This window comes from Oncorhynchus keta, chromosome 4, assembly GCF_023373465.1.
Source record: "Oncorhynchus keta strain PuntledgeMale-10-30-2019 chromosome 4, Oket_V2, whole genome shotgun sequence".
NCBI classification, from domain to species: domain Eukaryota; kingdom Metazoa; phylum Chordata; class Actinopteri; order Salmoniformes; family Salmonidae; genus Oncorhynchus; species Oncorhynchus keta.
In genome coordinates, this window is record NC_068424.1 from 59,323,215 (window position 1) to 59,348,635 (window position 25,421).

General features: G+C 41.3%; 1 protein-coding gene and 1 pseudogene across 1 annotated transcript; one reads left to right on the plus strand and one right to left on the minus strand.

Moving 5' to 3' along the window:
- Positions 1–14,036: 14,036 nt before the first annotated feature.
- Positions 14,037–22,728, minus strand: gask1b (golgi associated kinase 1B). Its single transcript, XM_035766720.2, has 4 exons — positions 21,498–22,728; positions 17,783–18,000; positions 17,395–17,621; positions 14,037–14,917 (listed from the first exon to the last, which is right to left on the minus strand). Exons 1-4 carry the CDS (start codon positions 22,432–22,434, stop codon positions 14,710–14,712), a joined length of 1,590 nt encoding a protein of 529 aa, XP_035622613.1. The 5' UTR covers positions 22,435–22,728; the 3' UTR covers positions 14,037–14,709.
- Positions 22,729–23,720: 992 nt separating this feature from the next.
- On the plus strand, positions 23,721–25,104 carry LOC118383985 (RING-box protein 1-like; annotated as a pseudogene).
- The last annotated feature ends 317 nt before the right edge of the window (positions 25,105–25,421 follow it).

Here is a 25,421-nt window from a genome sequence, read left to right on the forward strand (position 1 = left end):
CCAAGGGGGGCATGTTTTGTTTTCTGCCCTGGCACTAGACAGCTGATTCAACTAATCATCAAGCTTTGATCATTTGAATCAGCTGTGTACTGTTAGGGAAAAACCTAAATGGGCACTTCTTGGGTCCCGAGGATTGAGTTTAGGAAACGCTGGGGTAGAGAAACTGGTCTAGGACTTTATCGCCCCTAGTGGCAAAGAAAACACATTGATGGAAGTTGGGCATTACTTGTCTTAATGACGCAAAGAAGGAAAGCAGCCTCCAGGTTTATGGTTTCCTGCTTGTTTATAGCCTCTTACAATTTGTTCAGTGCCAGCTTGGTGTTTTTCTTGTCCTGAGGAGGAATATATACTGCAGCAACAATAACAGCTGAACATTCTCTTGGGAGGTAGAAGGGTTGGCATTTGACCATCAGGTATTCAACTAGAGCCAGCACACCCCTATTTCCCTGACTCCAATGTCTTGTCTGCTCTGTGAATATTGAATCTATTGAGTTGGATGGCTATGGGGGGTATCTTGTCTGAAAGCTATGTTTCAGAAAAGCAGAGAACATTGCAGTTACGAAAGTCCCGTTGATAGCGAATCCGTGATCGGAGGTCATTCATCTTATTATCAAGTGACTGTACATTGGCAAATAGAATGAAGGGAAGGGAAGTGGTGGCCAGTTTTCTCTTCACCTTAAATCTCACCAGGTCTCCCGCTCTCCTGCCTATTCATTTGCATTTCCTCTTGAATAGCCCAAAAATTGGGTTGGAAGTTGAGTTGAAGTTGAAGCCGGAATTGGGGTTAGTAACTGGCAATCTGATGTTGAGAAGATTGACAAAAACCTTTGAACAGCATCAGAAATGGTGGTGGATACATTTTGTGCCAAAAAGTAAAGATAAACGCCAAAAGAATGACAAAATAGCAAAGTTGGGTCAGAGCTCGCAAGACAGCAGCTATACAGTATGGCGTCATCCTTCAAATAGTGTCCATATGTTCAGTGGAATGCCAAGACACCAGAGAGCGATATTGATCAATCTCCAGAGGCCAAGAGGCTAATTTAAGCTTTGTGGTTGGCTAAGAGCAGATATTTAAAGTCCAGCGCCTCATCAACAGCTGTAATGTGGCGCCACATCATCATAGGAAACTAGGAGACGGCTATTTTTAAGATCCAAAAACTCAATGAGGGAAACAGAACATAAACTGAAAATGCCACGTTATAATGTGCTAACCCTGTCGCTCAGATGGTCACTGTGTCCAGACATGGACATTAGTTACCCACCCTGCCCTTTCTTGTCTCTAGTCATTTCCTCTCTGCCCATTCTGGCTGCATGTTGGGCCTGACCAGGCCATTCCTGTTTGGATTCCTGTTATAGGAAGAGCTACATTCGCCATGGAACATTTTGTTTGGAGTGTTGCCCTGGTTTGCTGTGGTGCCAGGTTCTTTCCCTATTTGTCCACCAGACATTAGCTAGTAGTTAAGGAGGTTGAGAAGTGCATTGGAATTAACTGTTGGCGTGTATGGTTAAGGCATTAACAAAATGGTCCAAATGTAAGTGTTCTTTCTTACCCAGACAAGCACAATCAAAAACACAATGTATGTTTTGTAGCTATTGCTTAGTATGTTCTCAATGGTTTAATTTAATATCAATTATTCCTGGATTGAAATGGGTTTACAGAGGGGCCTGGACACCCCCAACTTCACTTGAACAACCATCTTTAGCACAATATACGGTGAAACAAAACTTTAATATTGTTTTACCAGCTCCGCTAGTGACATACTATATAGTCAATATCTCCAAGGCCAAAAAGTTACACAACTGTATATTTGGGTTAAAAAGTAACCCATAAAAGGAATTTGCACTTCATCACTCTATACTCTATCTGAAGATAAAAGTACTTTCATGACAAACTTAATTCCGCTCTAGTGAACACACAAGGGAAAGAACATCTATGATCTATCTATCATAGCAAGCTTCCTTACATTCCAACTCGTGCTACTAATTTAGGAAACAATATCTCCATTGTCTCCCTCAATCTCCATCCCTCAATACTCATGTATGCCTCACTGTGCTCCCCCTCTACAACTTTGTTTTATTCTCCCACTGACATTTTGACTACATTTGTCACTCAGTAGCAGTCCCTTCGCACATTTTAATAGGTTGTGGCAGCTAGCTAGCCTAGCAGCTGTCTCTTGAGTTTGATATATGGTCCATTTCTCTACCAACGAGAGCTAGCCAAGGTCAAGGCTCCTAAATAGACACATTGAATGTACAATACATGTCCTCACTCTTCCCTTAACTTCAGGACTGTCATGCTAAAATAGCTACTGCCGTCAATGGCTACTAACCGGGCCGAGCATGGGCATAAAACGGGCCCTTGACCCATTTTTAAAAATCCGTTATTATTGACGTTGAACTCAGTCGGGTTCTCAACTTACTGATGGGAGTTAGAATAGTTGTAAGGTGCAATTTTGACATTTGGTTGTACTTCAGCAGTTTTTCTCTTTATTTTTTATTTAACTAGGCATGCCAGGTAAGAACAAATTCTTATTTACAATGACAGCCTACCCTGTCCAAACCCTAACCCGGATGACACACGGGTCAATTGTGCGCCGCCCTATGGGACTCCCAATCACAGCCAGTTGTGATACAGCCTGGAATCGAACCTGGAATCAAACCAGGTTCTGTAGTGACGCCTCAAGCACTGAGATGCGGTGGAGTGGATTCAAATCCCTGTTTACTAAGTATTCCACAGGGATACAATGCCAGTACAGTAATAGTCTGAAGAATTAGTACTAAGGAAGAATTAAGGGGGGAAAAAATCACATCTCATTGGATTCCCAAATCCCAGGCTTGTCTGTCGAGTCTGCTTTGTGAAGCGTTCCCAGAAGTATCCCGATGTTGGGCAACTGGGTTTAGAAACTCTGTGGTAATATATTATATTATATTATCTGGATTTGGTGGAAGGATGGCCACCGAAATCTAGTGGGCCTGCACTCCCCTCTACAGTCAGGTTAGCAGGCTAGGCTATTCCACTAGATTGCAGGACAAATATAGAAAGTCAAGGAGGAAGAGGAGCAGGAGGAGGACATGGAGAAAAGGTTGATGTGTATGACCTCACGCAATCTTTCAATATAATTTAAAGCAAATGATTGTAAAATAACAGAGGCATTATATGCTTATGTTGGTGGTGGCTTTTATTCAGTCACTGTTCTTAAAATCTGATGTTGATTATACAGTATTTTTGCTCGTTTATTAAATAATTGGTTCACAATTTATTTAAATCAAATCTCTATTGTTGATGTAAATGGCATGTTATAGAAGGGTCCAGACACTTAAAAAAAGAATTGGTATTGAGAAACGTACCGCACTCGCAATAGACTTCCTCATCCTCGTTGTGTTGTCCAAAAACACCAAAATATGTCCTTTTAGAAATGGCAGGCTCTCAGTATAGTGATAGAGGAATTTAAATGTTGTGCACATGAAATTGTGTGATTCTGAACTTTTTCCGCAACATGTTGGACTCGAGTGATACGTGTGTGAGAATGCTTTCTCCTTCCCATTGTGGTGAAACGAGAAAGCACTAGCATACTCACACAAAAATGTAATAATATTGGAGTACCCCTAGCCTAAACATTTAATATGTTTAAAAGACATCACGTTGCTTGCTTCGAAAGTATCACTTCCTCCAATGAGGCTTGAATCCAGGACCTCTGCCTTACTAGCGCATGTAACCGCCCTCCCGAAGTGCCACAGACGCTTCAGGCTGAGGAGTAAGTTTCACACATCCCCATGTGCTACACATGCAGATGGAATAGCCTGGCCAAAGTGAAGCCATCAATTACATTAGCCTATTATATGACTACCTCTTAACATTATAATTCAGACCATGATGTAGCCTAACACAGAAAATATTTGATGCTAAATGACAGAATCGTATCTCAACACACCAATACAGGGGTCAGGAAACTTCACATTCTTAAGAACTATATTTTCCACAAAAATAACCTTTTACAAGCCAACAAAGAACCATTTTAAGAACCTTTTATTTTTAAGATTGTAGGAATGATTTGACCCAGGAGGAACTGAAGCTGTTTTTAACACTGTCTTTAGCATTCTATTTAGTCCTCGTCCTGCGGTTTCTCTGCACGTGTGTCCCCTTAGTGCTAATAGTAGAGTATGTTGTCAGTTTAACAAAATGTCTGTCGTTGGCATGGTCATAAGCTGCAGACTGCCAGACCAAATGGATCCAAGAGCTCTTGTTTTGCTCTCATTATGCCCCTTTTTTCCCATTCGTTTGATTTCCTGGGGGTGAGAATTTTAGCAGATATTTTTAATAATCCTCTATCTATCCACTGTATCAGTATAGCAAAAGACGAACACAAAGAGAAGAAAAGCTATCTGAGCTTTTTCTCTCCTTACTTCTTAGAATGACTGTTGATGTTAGGATAATCATTCAGCTCCTGAGAGCTGTACTTGTGGTTTGAGATCAGGGTTTCGTCTGCCATTTCAGGGGCGGCAGGGTAGCCTAGTGGTTAGAGCGTTGGACTAGTAACCGAAAGGTTGCAAGTTCAAATAGTATGGAATGTATGCACTCACTACTGTATGACACTCTGGATACGAGTATCTGCTAAATTACTCAAATGTAAATGTGTGTGTGTGTGACAGAAAGACAGAAGAGAACGAGTACGGTGCAACAGGCCTTTCGGGGGTCCAGTGATCATAAGATATGTGCTAAATTTCTGTATCACTCCCATCTAAATCCTGTGCTGGAAATCCCTGTTTGTTGTTTCAGAAAGGTTCTCAGGCAAAGTGTTTAGTTAGCGACCCAAAGCTTTCATTAAATCGGCTTTATAAGATTATTGACTTCGGCTGTGCACAGAACGCCTCTGGCTAAACCTTTTCATTTGCTTGCATTCTAACCTGACAGAAAGCCTTAGGCCTATAGGCATACCTCTTTGTGTCTACAATTGGAAATGTAATTATGGGTCAAGTTCAGTCACAATGTGAACATGATTGTCTCTACTTAATTTCACTTTATGCTATGGTAGGGGAGAATGGGGTAAGTTGAGCCATCCCTTGTTTCTAGGTAAACCATACACAAAATTAATAATTTGAGAGGTCATCATTTCATGGAGTCTGTGAAGGAAGAAACCACATGGGACAAAAGTGGTAAGCAAGTTAGGTTTTTTCACAAAGTAAAATGTATTTGTGTTAGAGGTTTCATGATGTTTCATGATGTTTGTATCTAAACTGAAATATCTCATTTTACGATTGTTCTATACATCCATTTGGGTCTCTATAAGCTCCAGTATGAGGTCCTGAACCTAGCATGAGAGTCCCTTCTTGTAGCTGTGTGGGCTAAAATGTTTGCCTTGGAGTAAGTTGAGCCAATGGCAAATTGAAGTGTTTCTTCCCAGGCGTAATACAAGGCATTATTGCTGGGATATGAGGTAACACCAGACCTGGCCTATGTTAAAAGGGTTTTTTAAAATAACAAAGTGTTTGTTTAGTTGTTAAGACTGTGTTAAAATATTCTTAAAATTATTAAAAGACCAAGTTATTGTGTTATAGAAATACAAATTATATTCAGTACTGAAATGTGTTGGTGGATCAACATACCCTGTCCCTCCGCAAAATTTACCCCATACCCAGGGTAAGTTGTGCCAAGAGACAGCTTATCCAAAGAATGCTATGTTTCCAAAACTGTAGTGTTTACGTTCATTCTGATTATCTCCAGGGATACACAACATCCTGAAATATATGTAGATATATATTTGTTAGAATGAATATTATATTTACCTTGACAGAGTGATGCTGAATGTAAAAAAATGTCTCAACTTACCCCACTCACTTACCCCACCCCTACACTGAAGTTGGACTATCTGGCCAGAGCAGTGAGGGAAGAGTTAAATGTTAGGAGGACACATCCCTTTCAGACAAGACAGCTGTGGCCTTGACAAAGTGAAAAAATAAACGAAAAGAACCTGGCTCTATGCCCAGAGCCAGAGCTGTGTGTACATGCAGAAACCATATCTTCACGCCAAACTCCACGAAATAGAGCATAACAGAGTATAACATCACAAAGATACATTATCGAGGATTCAAATTCCGGGTCTATATATTATTTCAAAGGTAAAGGCCTCTGGAATGAGCAGGAATTTAATGCAACATTTTCTTTGACACTTGTTGACATTCTTATTATTTCCCTCACAAGTGGATGGGAGTCCTTATCAAGAACACCGCTTCCTCTAGCTGATGGGAAGCAAGTTGGGAGGACATTCTGTTGTGTCTACCTTTCTGTATTTTGAAGAAGAACGAGAGTCCCATGTATGTTGGCCTTTTATCTCTCCATCTCTCCATTGAGGTCGCCCCACTTTTCATGTGCTGTCTGTCTGCCACCCAGGTGTGATGTTGTCAAGGCACTCAAAACTGTTTTGGCGTTGAAAGGAAAGTCAAGGCGGTGCAAAATTCCAGCTAGCACTATGATTCTACATGGTTGAAGAATGATTAACTAGGTCACTGCCTGAGTAGGCAGCTAGTGTTCCAAACCACAGGGATGGAACAATTAGTGCACATTTTGTATTTTATGGCATCGTCATTTAACTCCTGAAACATATGCAGTGTCACTAACTTCGGAAGTTACACCTTTGGCGTTAATAAGATGCAGTTTCCCATGGTATATCTCAATACAAAAATAAGCTGAATACACACAACACCATGGTTCAATTTATCATAATCATGAGGATAATTATACTCCACACAAGCATACATTGCAGGTTCATATTCTGCACAATAATGATAACTTAACAACATTTACCTAAGGACGATGCTGGTTTTGGAAAAACAATCCCAATCTATTAAAGTATAGGATAAAACTATCCATCGGGCTTACACTGAAACACAAAATTGCTTTTTTCCCCCGTGGTTTCGGTGAGTGTCATTGGCTGAGCAGAGAGAGCTGTGAATGGGGAAAATTGACATCATGGTTTAATGCAGTGATTATCAGTACTGAGCTGAATACAGAGAAAAGAAAGAACCTCTCTGTTTGGATGTAAAGTCTGTGCTGGGTGAGCCCAGCTGTCTGGAACTCACATGAACTGTGCTCTCCCAAATAATGCTCTCCCAGAGAGAGAGGGAGAGAGAGAGAGAGAGAGAAAAATAATTGGCAACCCTATTGGACCCTTAACAGTCATGCCAATTCAGCACATTTGAGTGTGAACTTGAGGCAAGGGGGATATAGAGAGGCAAGAAAGAAAAGTCAGTAATGGGGCCAACTGCTATATTGTTTATTATTAATCCTGCTACCAGTCTGGATTCGAACCAGGGACTGTAGTGGCACCTCTTGCACTGAGCTGCAGTGCCTTAGACCGCTAGCTGTAGGCCATTAGAATTACTCACATTACTCACATGAAGGGGCATGAATAAACATGCAGGTATTTCCTCCTCCCTTTTATTGACTCGACACAGGCCCATGCTCACATGCACAGGCTGTCTATCTATGTCTGTCTGTATGTGTGTGTTTCTGCATTATTTTAGTATGAAAAAGTGGACCTTCAGAAAGTACTCACACCCTTTAACTTTTTCCAAATGTTGTTGTGTTACAGCCTGAATTTAAAATGCATTCCATTTAGATTGTGTGTCACTGGCCTACACAACACACATAAAATCAACGTGAAATTATGTTTTTCAAAGTTTTTACAAATTCATTAAAAACAAAAAGCTGAAATGTATTGAGTCAAGTATTCAACCCCTTTGTTATGGCAAGCCTAAATAACTTCAGGAGTAGAAATGTGCTTCACAAGTCACATAATAAGTAGCATGGACTCACTCTGTGTGCAATAATACTGTTTATCTTGATTTTTTAATGACTACCTCATCTCTGTACCCCACACATACAATTACTTTTTAAGGTCCCTCAGTTGAGCTGTGAATTTCAACCACAAAGACCAGGGAGGTTTTCCAATGTCTCGCAAAGAAGGGCACCTACTGGTAGATGAGTAAAAATGAAAAAAGCAGACATTGAATATCCCTTTGAGCATGGTGAAGTTATTAATTAGTAGCCTATTTGGCTAGCAAGCAAATGGCTGAATTGAGGAAAGTGTGTTCTCTTGCTTCTACAGAAAGCAGTGAAAACTCCTTTGACTCTATTGCCGACCATAAGGCCATTAAATCAGTCAAATATCCAGCCACCCTAGTTATAGACAATTCTCTCTGCTCCACACGACAAGCGGTACCAGAGCGCCAAATCTAGGTCCAAGAGGCTTCTAAACAGCTTCTACACCCAAGCCATAAGAGTCCTGAACATCTAATCAAATGGCTAACGAGACTATTTGCATTGCCCCCCTCTTTTACGCTACTGCTACTCTGTGTTATTATCGATGCATAGTCACTTTAACTCTACCTACATGTACATATTACGTCAATTACCTCGACTAACCTGTGCCCCCGCACATTGACTCTGCACCGGTACCTCGTATATAGCCTCGCTATTGTTATTTTACTGCTGCTCTTTTTATTACTTTTATCTTATTCTTATTCTTATTTTTTTGTAGGTATTTTAAAAACTGCATTGTTGGTTAATTAAGGGCTTGTAAGTAAGCATTTCACTGTAAGGTCTAAACCTGTTGTATTCGGTGCATGTGACATGTAACATTTGATTTGATTTAAGGATGTTTCTGAAAACTTCACCTGTGTCAAATGCCACAAACTAAATGCTGTCAAGAAGAGGATCATTACTTTACTTGAGGAAATGAACCCTCTAGATGAGCGTCTAAGTTTGAATAAGGACGCCTCATGTTTAACCGCATTTGTTGATGCCTCTTTTCAATGACACAACTGTAATGGAACCTTTATGGATCTTTAGCATTTCCCCACCCTACGGGCTTCTGAACCTAGCCAAAGGTTGGATGCAATCAACTCTACCCCTGACGGGCGTGGATGGAGTGTGATTGGATCCAGGAGGAGGAAGAGACCTGCACCCCAGCATTCCATTTTTTTCCGGTAGAGTCGTGACAAACTCTCAAATCATTTTTCTGAGCCACTGTCCCTGCTGTCTTCCTCAGGGCGTACGGACACCGGAACTAATTGCAATACTGCAATACCTAAACAAGCGTCCCATTATATCGGGTCACATACCCACGATGAGACATGGATACGGTAGATTCAGTTGGTTGCTATCACTTCAGATCTGGCTAAAGAGTTACTGTAACTCTGTCAATGTTGTCTTTATTGATAACAAAGGAATGGAATTCAGCCAAACTATCCCGGGGCTTATTTTAAGGCTGCTCTGAGAAACTGACTGGGATATAACCCGCACTCTACCCATGTTATCCCAACCACCCTCACACATCCAACTGTTTCCGACGTTAAATACTCTAGTCAAGGAAATCTACATTACCCATCTTAATTTCAATAGGTTTTAAACAGTCACCAAATAGATGCAGCTGCAGGCCCATCGGGGCAAGCTTTGATGACTTAATTTCTATTCCTATGACATCTCCTGACTTACCTAATGATCAAGTTTATAACTACCCGGTTAGGGTAAATATGGACACCTCTGCTGTTTTTAAGTCTCGTAAAGGGCTGGGTTTGTTACTTTTAAATGTGTGAAGTATGATGTCAAAGATGGACTTTATCGATATCTGGATGCATGACACGAACACAGACATTCTTGTTTTATCAGAGACATGGTTAAATGATTCTATCGTGGATATTGACATTTCTAATTACAACATTTTTGATGTGATAGGCAGAGAAAAGGTTGAGGGTGGCAATGTGAAATCCGCATTTGTAGCATCTTGTGCTCTTAATATCACTATACCCCAGAAATGTGAAATCCTGGTTTTAGATGTGACAATAAGACAAAATGTGCATGTATTTGTTGCTGGAGTGTATAGGCCTCCTGCTACTTTAGTTGATGCAATTTAGTATCATAGAAAAAAAATTAAATGCTCAGCTATCATCTGAACTGGTGGTCTTAGGTTATTTTAACCTAGACTGGCTGATACCCATCTCATAACTTTAAGAACATTTGTCTTGATCTTAATTTAACCCAGATAATCACAAAACCCACTCGGGTAAAAGTGAAAAATCTAGATAGATCCTCATTATTAGATTTCATTCACACAAATAACCCTCATAAGTACAATTCTGTTGGTGTGTTTGCAAGTGACCTTAGTTATCATTGCCCTATAGCCTGTATTAGAAATTCCAGACAGCATAATTCTGATCCTCGTATTATTAGGAAGAGACATTTTTTAAACTTTTCTCCCCAAGCGTTTATGCATGACTGAATTAGCTCTTGAGCATTTCTCATCTGTTTCTATATCACTGGCAAATAAACACACTCCTTTAAACGCTATAGACAATTAAGTACAATTAACTACAGTACTTTCAGAACAAGTACTTTTTTAGAACAAGAAACCATGCCTGGGCCAAAGCTAGACTAACTGATGCTGTTGTGGACTGGCAGCTTTTCAGGCAACTGAGAAATAAATGTGAGTCCTTAGTAAAAAAAAACTCTATCGCTGACTCTGCTGGTGATTAATCTACATTTTGGAAAACAGTTAAGGCGTTAAAGTGTGGAAATTCTTCTCCTTCCCGATCCAAGCAAGTTATATTGAACTCTGACATCGTTCTTGAAAAAACGAGATTTTATGTGCATTGTTTTTTTATTTGAAGGAAATCTTGGTTTAATAGACCCGGGTGTCAGTAAACTGCTCATCCTTCTCCCATCCTCTAGTCATCTTGATAGAGGGCCAGACAACCCCCAGTGAATCCTTGTACTCTCTGGAACAACTGTCTACTTCTGATGTATTGGAATAACTACTTATGTTTGATGTTAAAACATCTACTGGGCTGATATGCTTCATCACTGCTTATTACAGCTGTCTGCTCCATTGATTTCGGAAGCAATAACACATTTTTAGCTTCACAATTATATTGAATACTATCCCTAGAGATTGGAAGGCTGCCCATGTGCTTCCTTGACAAAGGTGGGGACCCGAGTGATCAAAATAATTGTCTTCCCATATCCAAACTCTCTTGCCTAGCAAAAATCCTGGAATCATTGATCAATACTCAGGTTAGATCCCTGTAAACTGCTACATATTTTCTGAATGTAAATCAGTCAGGATTTCAGACCAGGTCATATAGTACCATCTCTGCTACTTAGTACCATCTCTGCTACTACTATGGTTTTAAATGATGTCATAAATGGTTTGATATGAAGAAATGCTGTGCAGCCCTCTTCATTGACCTGTCCAAGGCTTTTGACACCGTGGATCACATCTTACTTACTCAGAAATGCTCCACACTTGGTTTAGATCAGGCTGCTTGTAGCTGATATAATTATTTAAACGACAGACCACAGTGTGTACTTACTGACGGCGTTAAATCAGGATTTCTAGACATAACAAAAGGTGTCCCACAGGGTTCGATTCTTGGTCCAGTTCTTTTCACTATTTATATTAACAGCATTGGTCTATCTGTACAAAACTGTAACGTTAATCTGTATGCAGATGACACTGTTGTATACGGTACTGCCCCTATGGCAGCTCAGGCTCTGCTGACTCTTCAATCTGTTTTTACTACCTTGTAGAAAGCCTTGTTGACCTGAAGTTGGTACTAATTGCTGGTAAAACCTAGTACATGTACATGTTATTTTCCAAATCATGTAATAATGTAACTGATTATTTGTGCATGAGTACGTTAGATTGTGCCCCCATTGATCGTGTCCCAGCCTATAAATATCTGGGCATCTGGATTAACGAAAAGCTATCTTTTTAAAAAGCATGTTGACGAGTTAGTTAAGAAATTAAGAACAAAGTTAAGCTTCTTCTGTAGGAATAGGGCTTGCCTTTCATTAAATAGTAGAAAACAGATAATTTAGTCTACATTCATTCCTGTTATAGATTATGGAGATATTAAATACATTAATGCAGATAAGTGTTTTCAAGCACTTGGACACAATTTATCAAAGCGCACTTCGTTTTATAACTTAGGACAGTTTTGACACTCACCACGACATCCTCTATCATAACGTTGGTTGGACCTCTCTAAAAACACACATACAGTGGGGCAAAAAAGTATTTAGTCAGCCACCAATTGTGCAAGTTCTCCCACTTAAAGATGAGAGAGGCCTGTAATTTTCATCAGGTCCACTTCAACTATGACAGACAAATTGAGGGGGGAAAAAAAGAGAAAATCACATTGTAGGATTTTGAATATATTTATTTGCAAATTATGGTGGAAAATAAGTATTTGGTCAATAACAAAAGTTTCTCAATACTTTGTTATATACCCTTTGTTGGCAATGACAGAGGTCAAATGTTTTCTGTAAGTCTTCACAAGGTTTTCACACACTGTTGCTGGTATTTTGGCCCATTCCTCCATGCAGATCTCCTCTAGAGCAGTGATGTTTTGGGGCTGTTGCTGGGCAACACGGACTTTCAACTCCCTCCAAAGATTGTCTATGGGGTTGAGATCTGGAGAATGGCTAGGCCACTCCAGGACCTTGAAATGCTTCTTATGAAGCCACTCCTTCATTGCCCGGGCGGTGTGTTTGGGATCATTGTCATGCTGAAAGACCCAGCTACGTTTCATCTTCAATGCCCTTGCTGATGGAAGGAAGTTTTCACTCAAAATCTCATGATACACAGGCCCCATTTATTCTTTCTTTTACACGGATCAGTCGTCCTGGTCCCTTTGCAGAAAAACAGCCCCAAAGCATGATGTTTCCACCACCATGCGTCACAGTAATTATGATGTTCTTTGGATGCAACTCAGCATTCTTTGTCCTCCAAACACGACGAGTTGAGGTTTTACCAAAAGGTTCTATTTTGGTTTAATCTGACCATATGACATTCTCCCAATCTTCTTCTGGATCATCCAAATGCTCTCTAGCAAACTTCAGACGGGCCTGGATACGTACTGGCTTAAGCAGGGGGACACGTCTGGCACTGCAGGATTTGAGTCCCTGGCGGCGTAGTGTATTACTGATGGTAAGCTTTGTTACTTTGGTCCCAGCTCTCTGCAGGTCATTCACTAGGTGAATGTGTGGTTCTGGGATTTTTGCTCACCGTTCCTGTGATCATTTTGACCCCACGGGGTGAGATCTTGCGTGGAGCCCCAGATCAAGGGAGATTATCATTGGTCTTGTATGTCTTCCATTTCCTAATAATTGCTCCCACAGTTTATTTCTTCAAACCAAGCTGCTTACCTATTGCAGATTCAGTCTTCCCAGCCTGGTGCAGGTCTACAATTTTGTTTCTGGTGTCCTTTGACAGCTCTTTGATCTTGGCCATAGTGGAGTTTGGAGTGTGACTGTTTGAGATTGTGGACAGGTGTCTTTTATACTGATAACAAGTGGAGGACAGAGGAGCCTCTTAAATAAGAAGTTACAGGTCTGTGAGAGACAGAAATCTTGCTTGTTTGTAGGTGACCAAATACTTATTTTCCATCATAATTTGCAAATAAATTCATTAAAAATCCTACAATGTGATTTTCTGGATTTTCTTTTCTCATTTTGTCTGTCATATTTTAAGTGTACCTATGTTGACAATTACAGGCCTCTAATCTTTTTAAGTGGGAGAACTTGCACAATTGGTGGCTGACTAAATACTTTTTTGCCCCACTGTATGTATGCGTGTGAGCTTGGAAGAACTGGCTTAGACTCATTGAAACTAACTGGGAAAGAGTGGGGCCCTCCATGAAAAACACACTGAGGGCTGTGTTAATGAGGGCTGTGTTAATGAGGGTTCAAAGGAGTTAAAACAACAACCGCTCTTACTCCTGGCACTGACATGGAAAATGACCCCACAAAGCTTCATAGTCTATATAGGCTCAATCGCAAGACCCTGTTTATACCAGCCTTGCAAAACAGACACAGTGCTTTGGCTCATGTTTCATAGGCACCAACTATTTCTGTCCTTGACTTGTCTGACACTTTTAAGGCTGATGATGTCATGGTTGAAAGACCAGAGAGGGGGCAGCCTACTGTATATGTTATTATGCTAATTTGTTTCTGGGTCAAAGTCTCATGTGTTTCAAGTAAAAGTACATTTATTTTCATTTACATGTATTTTTTTTAATCAACATTTGAAATATTATTAAAATAAATATAAACAATACAATTGGTAATGTTGGAGGACTAACATCTTAAGCGGTACAAATGAAACACCTTGTATAATATCAAAACATTTTCTAACTAATTTTACTTGTGGCAAGTTAGACAGATGTTAAACCATCAAAGAGTTGTAGGCTACTGTAAGGTGAAGTCAGAGGAGCACTATGGTACATGAATAAGGCCCAAAGAAATGCTACAAATAATTGTTTACTGTATTACAGTTATACTGTAGATGAGTAACATTAAATATTATAATAACAAAGCAAAAGACTACAGTAAGACTGTTGGGCTATTGAATACAGAACTGTAGCCATTTTGTATAATGAATACTAAGAGTAATGTTTCAGCTTGACAATTCAGAGCTGTGAGATTCTGGCTTGATACCAAATCAGCCAATACAGTACGTCCTGTTGGAGTGAAAACCCTCGAGACCCTGGTAGTTCTTTCACTGGCAAATATTTCGATTCGAGGAATGGAAGTTGTTTTTTTGGCTATCAGAAAGGGAACTTAAAAAATGACAAATGGCTTGGTCTTTGGAAGATCAAATTCCCTGTCTATATCTACTCTCCATCTTCTCTCCTTTTCCAAACCCTGTGATGTCATACATTCATGGGCACCACTTTGATGCCGTGGGAATTGATGTATGTTAGGAGAACCTGGGCCCGTCTCTCAATGACGTCGATGAGCTTCTCGATGCCCTGCCGTCCTCCCTGGCTCTCCCAGTACAGCTGATCCAGGAACAGTGACTGGAGGAGCTTCTCCCTCAGCTTCTGGCTCATCAACACGGCCACTGCCTGTTCTGGAAGCCTGGGTGGAGAAGAAGTTGGTAATTTAATTTACTTGGATAGTTGGCAACACTATTTGGTTAGATGGTAGCACTTTATTTGGATAGTCAGTAACTGTTTAACAAACTATGACCACAACTGTTTGACCCATATGCACATACTGTACATTTATATGCAAAGGCATAGAAAGAATGTATTCCTTAATTAAAAAATAATTTATGAATATTGGGAGTACAATAGCATAATGTAATTCAAGGTAATATAATCTAATTCTGCCCATGCCTAGAGTACATTATCCAGGCCGGAGCCTTCTAATCTTTAACTAATGTGAAATCCAGTTGAAAGCCTCTGCTTTGAAGAAGATCACTACAAGCCATATAAGAGGAGAGGTGACCACTGTCAGTGTCAGAACAAAGCCCCCCTCCCCATTTATTCATCACAAAATGAAGATGAAACACAGGGAATGTCCCTGGGTGTGTCACCAAGCCTATGGGTGGGTATAATAGACTTCCTATCAAAGGCATGCACTTGGCGATTACGTGTTAGAATGCGTGTTAGTATTTTCCCACAGTGTGAAGTCAACAGGGAGGAATCTCTATACTAAGAGCTGAATCAACCACAAATTGTATGCATGGGGTACATTGTAGATAGTTGCTGATTGAAAGCTGAGAATAAAAAAATTCTGCACACTGTACAGAAATATTGCTTGCAAATACTTTTCTTTGTGTACTATATAGTACCATAGTACTATTCAGAACAATAACTTTATTGTTATTATCAATTCACTATGCTGTCTATATACAGTACCAGTCAAAAGTTTGGACACACCTACTCATTCAAGGGTTTTTCTTTATTCTACATTGTAGACTAATAGCGAAGACATCAAAACTATGAAATAACACATGGAATCATGTAGTAACCAAAAAAGTGTTTAACAAATTTGAGATTATTCAAATAGCCACCATTTGCCTTGATGACAGCTTTGCACAATCTTGGCATTCTCTCAACCAGCTTCATGAGGTAGTCACCTGGAATGCATTTCAATTAACAGGTGTGCCTTGTTAAAATAACATTTGTGGAATTTCTTTCCTTCTTAATGCTTTTGAGCCAATCAGTTGTGTTGTGACAAGGTATGGGTGGTATACAGAAGATAGCCCTATTTGGTAAAATAACAAGTCCATAGTATGTCAAGAACAGCTCAAATAAGCAAAGAAAAATGACAGTCCATCATTACTTTAAGACATGAAGGTAGATCAATCCAGAAAATTAAGAACATTGAACATTTCTTCAAGTGCAGTCGCAAAAACCATCAACCACTACGATGAAACTGGCTCTCATGAGGACCGCCACAGGAAAGGAAGACCCAGTGTTACCTCTGCTGCAGAGGATACGTTCATTAGTTACCAGCCTCAGAAATTGCAGCCCTAATAAATGCTTCACAGAATTCAAGTAACAGACACATCAACATAAACTGTCCAGTAGAGACTATGTGAACCTTATTTAACTAGGCAAGTCAGTAAAGAACTAATTGTTATTTACAATGATGGCCTACCCAGGCCAATTGTGCGCTGCTCTATGGGACTCCCAATCATGGCCGGATGTGACACAGTCTGGAATCTAACCAGAGACTGTGGTGATGCCTCTGATGCAGTACCTGAGACCCCTGCGCCACTCGGGAGAACTGCTGCAAAGAAATCACTATTAAAAGGACACCAATAATAAGAAGACTTGCTTAGGCCAAGAAACACGAGCAATGGACATGATTGGAAATCTGTCCTTTGGTCTGATGAGTCCAAATTTGAGATTTTTGGTTCAAACCATTGTGTAGGTGAACGGATGATCTCTGCATATGTGGTTCCCACTGTGAAACATGGAGGAGGTGGTGTGATGGTGCTTTTCTGGTGACACTGTCAGTGATTTATTTAGAATTCTAGGCACACATAACCAGCATGGCTACCACAGCATTCTGCAGCGATATGCCATCCCATCTGGTTTGCGCTTAGTGAAAATAAAATGTGTTTTTCAAAAGGACATTGTCCTGACACACCATTAGGCTGTGTAAGGGATATTTGACCAAGAAGGAGAGTAATGGAGTGCTGCAACAGATGACCTGGCTTCCACAATCACCTGACCTCAACCCAATTTAGATGGTTTATGATGAGTTGGACCACAGAGTGAAGAAAATGCAACCAACTAGTGCTCAGCGTATGTGGGAAATCCTTCAAGACTGTTGGAAAAGCATTCCAGGTGAAGCTGGTTGAGAGAATGGCAGGAGTGTGTAAAGCTGTCATAAAGACAATGGTGGCTACTTTGAAGAATCTAAATATTTTGATTTGTTTAACACTTTTCTTAGGTTACATGATTCTATATCTGTTATGTCATAGTTTTGATGTCTTCTATTATTCTACAATGTTGAAAATAGTACAAATAAAGAAAAACACTTGAATGAGTAGGTGTATCCAAACTTTTGACTGGTACTGTATTTTGACATGGACTCACTCCTTGATTCCCTCCAGTAGTCTGTAGTCCAAGTTGTCCTCGTCGCGGTCGAAAAAGCCCTTGTTTTCAGTGAAGACCAAGTGCCTGGGGTCGTGACCCCTGTGGATGATGTTGGCCAGCGTCAAACTGTCCATGTCCCCACATTCCAGGTGGTGGCCCTGCTCCACACACACGTCCTCCTGACGAGGCCTGAACCCACAGCAGTTCCGGTCCAATCGGCTGTATATCTGAAGAGACAAACATTATTTACCTAAGCTATTACCTCAAAAGAGTGATGCCATTGACAATTATCTCAATCCAACAGTGTCCTAGTTTGACAAGCTTCCTTCTGAAGACATTTAACACTGTAGTTCATTTGAAAGACCAAACACGTGTGATCGTACAGTACCTGCAACAGGAAATCAAACAGGGCTAGTTTGCTCCACTCATAATGGTGAATGCTGGAGCAGCCAGAGTTAGGCTTGGGTGTGACGTTCCTGTTCCAGCACCTCTGTTTGAGGGAGCTCTGGTACTCCCCCCATGTCATCCTCACAGTGGACTGGCCCTGTGCATTGTCCCCTGGAGAGAGAAAACCATCCCACAGCACCACGGGGCAAGGCTGGCCATCTGTGGGATGAGGGGGATCCAGAGGTAATGTTAGTGTGACCTACCGGGCTTCGAACATGGGCCGTATGTGCAATGTCTGTGTTGGCCCACGGCGTTATGCATTTACACCTCTGTTTCTCAATCTCTCACACAGACTTATGAGGACTCAGACAGCTGCATGCTCTGCTGGCTAAAGGAGCTAGCACTCGCAGGCTTCATAGCTCCAGGGCTGATACTTCTGCTCACAAATATGCTTGGCCTTATAATATTACATTGGCTACAACATTCCTGGAATGCTGATTTGGGAAGAGATAGATGTGACGTAGCCTACATGCTATTAAAATGTCACCTTAACATTCACGAGTAAATTAGTCTAGTCGTAAAACAAAATACAAATAAAACTATTATATTTTAATATTGAATGCTGCATTCTTGGGTAGGTCTTGCAAGTTAAGCATTTCACTGTACTGGTGCATGTGACATAAAACGTACAGTGATGAATAAAACTACTGTTCCATGAAGGAGGGAATGAGGTATAACATAATATGGGAAGTCAATCACCAATCATATTCACCTGAAGAAAACTGAAATCACGCCAAAAGGGCCAATGGATGGCGAGCCCGCCCTCAGAAGCTCCGCCTTCCTGGGGCCACATTAATTTCCTCAATTCAGTACTGCTCTTCAACAAGCCAACATGGTGCGAGGCCAAAATATATTATACCTGGTTCCCTCCTTCAGGGAACAGTAGTTATTTTCATAACTGTACGTTACCTTTCAATCTGTCACTCGGTATAACATACTATGGGGACATGCAATCACGCCCCAAGCCGGGTCAGAGAGTACCAAACTAGGAGGCCCACGGTTACCCAAGCACACAGGTTCCACCAGATCCAATAATGGGATACAGAAGCCACCTTTTTCCTTAATACTTACCCGAGAAGCCTGAACTGTCAGAGCCTCATGAGGCCTGAACTATCAGAGCCCTATATAGGGAACCATAACCTGCTGCAACTTGGCTATGCACACTGACACGCTGCCACTGCAGTCCATATCCATAGACCCCACTGTTCCAAGAACAATACTTACCTTGCGAGCCTAAAATGTCAGAACTCAGACAAGGAACCGCAAGTCCAAAACAACAGAACACCTGTTGTGACTTGGCACATGCATGCTGCATGGAGTCTATGAACCACGGCAGGAACCTGGAAACTGTACGATGTCACGGTAGACCAAGGCTGAAATCCACAAGAAACTGTGGTAACCCTGATAATGCACACTTTACACGCTGCCACACCCCAAGGCAGACGACAATGCATGTTTTCTCACAATTCGTAAAGACCTACATAAGCCCTGCTGAACCGGTCCCAAATCTGGGCAACACCGAGGGGTGCAGTCAAAGCCGCTTCCACCACCATAGAAAAAGTATGGGTAATGGGGAGAGCCCGAAGGCAGCACCAGAAACTCATAGGTCACACCATCTAAATGAAACCTCCAACACTTCCTGTGGGGAGGATGTATAGCTACATGAAAATACGCATTCCTTCAGATCCATGGACCTGAACCAATCGCTGGGACGCACTGACTGCAATAGCCGGCGAAGTCTGACCATTTTGAACTTGCAAACCTTGAGGTGCTTGTTTAAAACATGCAAGTCCAGGATGGGATGCAACTTTCCATCCCTCTTGGGAACTAAGAAGCACTAGTACACGGGTGTCCCCTGTGTACGTCTGACACGGGGGCCACCCAAATAGCCTGCTTTTGAAGGAAAGAGTAAATCTCCTCTCTCAAGACAAGCACTAGCACCTCGAGGACCATTGACGTAGTGATGCCACCAAAAGGAAGAGGACGCACAGCAAATTGCAGACCGTACCCCCTCATCACCCATGGTGAAACTGCACATACCTGCCACTTGACGGAGCATGCTGACCGTCTCCCCACATTATCTTCTGAAGGGGCAGAATGCTGCCACCCTGAAGACTGGGATAATTAGGTTTTTCTGTCACGCTGGTTTCCATATCCACCAACCTTGACAACCGTGAGTCTGAATGTGGGAACTGTGTTAATTATGCCCACACTCTCTATACCCCTGAACACAGAGAAACTTTGGGTAGAAGCAATGTGGTACCGCTGTTCTAATACCTGCCCCACACCGGGATCGGGAATTTCGGCAAACAGTAACTTGCCCCCATTGGGAGCAGTATTGCCACAGTAAACACTTGGGGAGCAGGGCCCCAAGAACATGCCCCCTCCCCCAGCATCCAGCTAGGGTCATGAGGGCTGCTTCTTCCCCTGCGCCGCAGAATAGTCTGCTTTCACCCCGCTATCCTTAAACCCAACGCGGTGACTGTGCCAAGACATCCACCACTGCCCAGAAGAACCAAGACGGTCAGAAACCAACCTCGAAGCCACCCCTGGCCTGGGGCAATCAGGAATCTGGGACAATGTCAAGCAGAGGTGGCGCTGAGCCACTACCATTTGCCCCATACTTTTCCATACAGCCAGGACAGACGCAGCACAAAATTAGCCGCAATGCAGATTTCGTAGAGAAGCTCTGAAACCGGCTTCCCCACCTCCATGATATTATTTAGCTCCTGCAGCAAATCAGTATGATGCATCTGCAGTATCATGACCACATTCAACAACTGAGCCACCACACCCTCAGCCTGGTACACTTTGTTCTGCTGATCCACCGAAAAATCGGCACTGTTTATTCAGAAGCTCCAGGCTCGGATTAGCCCCCTTATTAGGCTCTGGAGATAAATAACTTGCTAGCTTTCCATCCATCGGCAGTGTGCAATCGAGCCACACTTTCTCCATACTGTCTACATTCATGGCAGCACCTGCCTGGCTGAATGAGGGGAATCCCAGGTCACCTTTAGCTCATTTACAAAATCTTTAAACAGGGGTAAGCGATGCTTCACTGCTGCAGGGACAGAATGTAAAATATTCTATCACAAAACATCTAGTGGCCCTTTTGAGTACTTCAGATTATTACAGGTGTCTATAATCTCTGGCCCTCTCATTAGCCTTATCACATGTAAAATCTGAAATAAATATGATTTTTTTTAAAGAGAATCACAAATCCGTAAAACATTATCCTAAATATAAACCATAAACTTAGTGAATTCAATTGGTGTTTAATATGAGGGTTAAGCATGAGATTTCCTTTTATACTTATTTATTTTACTAAGTCAATATGTATTTGTCGTCATGTTTTGACTTCAAACTAGTGGCAGTTGTGAACACAGTCAATAGTTGAAAGAGTTGCACAGTTAATCGGAAATTATGCCATTGTTGATTAGATGCTTTTTTCAATAATTCAACTATTTTCTCTTGAACCATATGGTCTATCTACAACAAATCCATGGACAATAAGGACACATAATACATTCATACTTTTTGTTATTCAAGTACAAATTACCATAGATTATGTTAATAACCAAAATTACTGAAGGTGACGGTAACATTGGAAAAATTCCGGTAGCTTTTCAACCCTCGTCGGTGGACAATGGGCCTACCTTGTACAAACGGAAACTTCCTGCTGACAGCGGCAACGCTCCGGTTCAGTCCCAAGACCCTATCCAAATGGAAAGCGAAAACCTCGCTCGTGTCCACTGGACTTTTGATAACTCCACATTGTCCTATACACACTTTATGGTCCTTGAAATCGTTCTGTTTGTCAGAATGGATCAATGACAAATATGATGTGCTTTCAAACAGCAAGAGGGGGATAAATTCCTTATTGGACACTTCATGAATACGCGAAACTTTACCATCAGCAAGAAAGCGCATGGCACTAATGTCCTCTTTGCTGAACCACGGCGGTGCCCTCTCACTGTATATTCGGATAGAACTGACGTGAGGTTCTGTTTGCATCTTTAAATTCGAGCTTACATCTCGTGTTGCATGATTTATGGTGTTCATTTGTTTCCAAGTTATGTCGATTCGGTTAGTGCGCTTTTGTCTCCATTCCTCCCTCTTCAATGTGCCAATTTTATTTTGCGTAAATCCCTCATTGGGTTTGGTTCTCCTCGCTTTTCTCCTTAGTTTCGGTCTCACTGTTCCCCTCATAATAGATGGTTTAATGCGCCTTGACTTTAGTGTTATGTACACCACATTGGACCGCGTTGGAACCACTGAGGGTAATAAAGAGTCGTCGTTAGCACCGGTTGGTGAGTCGGCTGTTTCGGACCGGCTATCATCATCGAACCTCAGAGTGTATAGTACCAAACTCTTCTTGTACCCGTGTCTGCCCAATCGTCTATCCTGGTGCAGCAACGAATGTCCAACCTGGGAAACCACGAAAAACAGGTACACACAACATGCACCCACGATGATCAAATTCCTTTTCGACGGGGGATACCTCCGAACGCAGTTAGATATCCTTAGAAAAGACGAACACGACCAAAGAATGAGAGACGTTTTGATGTCTCCAGGACGTATTAACGTCTCCATTAGAACTCGTGATCCGACATGGTTAGGCTATCTGTTTGTCTTTGCCCGGAGCTCAAATAAGGATAAGGACAGCGGCGGCACTGGCGGCGCATAACTTCCGAAAGTAATTTTCAACTGACAAAAAGTGATGTCCAAAATCAGAACGCGATGAGAGGGGATGTGGTAATCCTTGTTTAGGTCAATGTGTCATCGCAACAGAGGAAGGGTGGCTTTGTTGCTATAGAGAATTAGTAGGGACAACTGTCAAAACAGATAACATAATCATGTCAGGACTGGAATAAATGAAGCATATAGCCCCCACTATCATACATGTATGACAATAACAGCCCAAACAATCCATATCACCTATATTAACAGCATATAATATTGCATTGGTCAGTGGTTTGAATGTGTGTAAAAGTAACATCCCTCAGACGACATCTGCTGGTGTAGTTTTACACAGCGATGTGATAAAATGTGTGTGTGTGTCTGTTTGTCTGGTCGAGCCTATTGCCTAGTATTTGGAAAAACTGTTGAACCTGGTCAGTGGTACTAGGATAACAATATAGAAGGTCAGAAATGCCTACTCTATTGTGATGTCAGTGCTGCAGAACAATAAGACAGAAGGGAAAAGGAAACATTCCTTGGGATGTGCAAGGTAGGGCAGAATGTAAAAACAGGAAACAGTCCATCATCATCACACTTGCCAGGAAGTGTTGGTTTGAGCAGATTAGATATACTTAAATTATGTAGACTAGCAACAATCTCTGTGACCAAGCAGGATTTCCTGTAGTCGAGCATTTGTAAGTGTTAAAAGGTATATCAATCATCTTGTTAAAATATGCAAAATATCTCTGACTGAAATTTTGACCCTAAGCACACGAGGGAGCCAGACCCTATATTCATAAATAGTAGGAGTGCTGATCTAGGCTCAGGTCCCCTCCTGTCCATGTAATTGTATTCTTTATCATCTAAAAGTCCAATCCTAGATCCACAGTCCTAAAATCAACAATGCATATTGCTTGATGTCCATTGAACTTATCACTAGCTATGTTTCCATTTACTTGTCCAGTGATTGGTATTATTTTGTCAACATATAGAAAATAGATGTGACAATTGTCTGCTTGTGTGCATTTTTCATTCAAAATGTGACTTGGGTCGATGGAAACAGCTGGATGTAATGACGTCACACCAACAACAAAAATGTAGTGGTTGAAGGGTTCCATTATCCATTTAGGCAAATTTCCCTTCAATAAATTAGCGACCGCCTTTATATTTCATGTTTCAGGTAGCCCATGAAAGCCAGCATGGATAGAATGGCAGCAGTAGTGGATGTTGATACCCCAAGCACCATGAATAGTGGAGCAAGCAAGAAACGTTTTGAAGTGAAATGAAGTGGCACTTTGGGCCCGGGACATTGTGGTGGACAACTGTGCCATCTGTAGCAATCACATGATGTATCTATGCATAGAGTACCAGGCCTCTGCCACGTCAGAGGAGTCCACCGTAGCCTGGGGAGTCTGCAATCATGCATTCCATTTCCACTGCATCTCCCGTTGGTTGAAGACAAAGCAGGTGTGCCCCCTAGACAACAGGGAGTGGGAGTTTCAGAAATATGGACACTAGGTGCAAGACTCTGGACCATTACCTGCGCTTCTGCAAGTTTCATGCTTTCGCTTTTCTTTTTCTTTTCTTGAGCGGATGGTCCAGGGGCCCGGAATATAATTACAAATACATTTTAGATTGCAAAATGACCGCAAGAAGCCCAAACAGATGTAACATTTGACCTAAACATAATCATTTCAAACCTTGTATACAGTGCCTTCAGAAAGCATTCATACCCATTGACTTACTCCACATTTTGTTGTTACAGCCTGAATTCAAAATGGATTACATTACTTTTTTTCTCTCACTGATCTACACTCAATACCCCATAATGACAAAGTGAAAACAGGTTTTTTGAAACTTTTGCAAATCTATTGAAAATCAAATACAAAAATCTAATTGACCTAAGTATTCACACCCCTGAGTCAATACTTTGTGTGAGTCTTTAGAGCTTTCCATACCTGGATTGTGCAACATTTTCCAATTGTACTTATTTTCAAAATTCTTAGATTTGTCAAATTGATGGTTGATCATTGCTAGACAATCATTTTCAGGTCTTGCCATAGATTTCCAAGCATATTTCAATCAAAACTGTAACTCTGCCACTCAGGAATAGTCAGTGTCTTCTTGGAAAGCAACTCCTGTGTAGATTTGGCCATGTTTCGGGTTATTGTCCTGCTGAAAGCTGAACTCATCTCCCAGTGTCTGGTGGAAACCAGATTGAACCATGTTTTCCTCTAGGATTTTGCCTGTGCTTAGCTCCATTCCATTTTATTGTTTTATCCTGAAAAAATCCCCAGTAATGTGGTACTTAGTAATGTGTTGTATTAGATTTGCCGGAAACATAACACTTTGTATTCAGAACAAAAAGTGAATTGCTTTGCCACATTTCTTGAAGTATTACTTTAGTGCCTTGTTGTAAACAGGATGCATGCTTCCTTCTTTTCACTCTGTCATTTAGCTTCAAATTGTGGAGTAGCTAAAGTCACCACTGAACTCATGGTTAAATCCCTGGGTTGTTTCCTTCCTCTTCGGCAACTGTTAGGAAGGATGCCTGTATTTTTGTAGTGACTGGGTGTAGTGATACACCATCCAAAGTGTAATGAATAACTTCACCAAGCTCAAAATAATATCCTATGTCTACTTTTTTTTGTCCTTCTTTGCGAGGCATTGGAAAACCTCCCTGGTCTTTGTGGTTGAATCTGTGTTTTATATTCACTGCTCTACTGAGGGACCTTCAGATAATTGTATGTGTGGGGTACAGAGATAAGGCAGTCATTCAAACATGGTCGGCCCCCTCATTAGGTAGGATTAGGCGCCCTCTTACAGCTTTTTCTGAGCTAAACTGACCAACTGACTAATTTTGGCCAAAAATAATGACAATTTCTCTCATCCAGTGGCAT

Coding starts and splice junctions, on each gene's coding strand:
- gask1b (XM_035766720.2), bottom strand. CDS start 22,434: ATGGAGACGTTAATACGTCCTGGAGACATCAAAACGTCTCTCATTCTT. Junction 18,001..21,497: donor GAAGTTTCCGTTTGTACAAG/GTAGGCCCATTG, acceptor CTCATCCCACAG/ATGGCCAGCCTTGCCCCGTG. Junction 14,918..17,394: donor CTACTGGAGGGAATCAAGGA/GTGAGTCCATGT, acceptor TTCTCCACCCAG/GCTTCCAGAACAGGCAGTGG.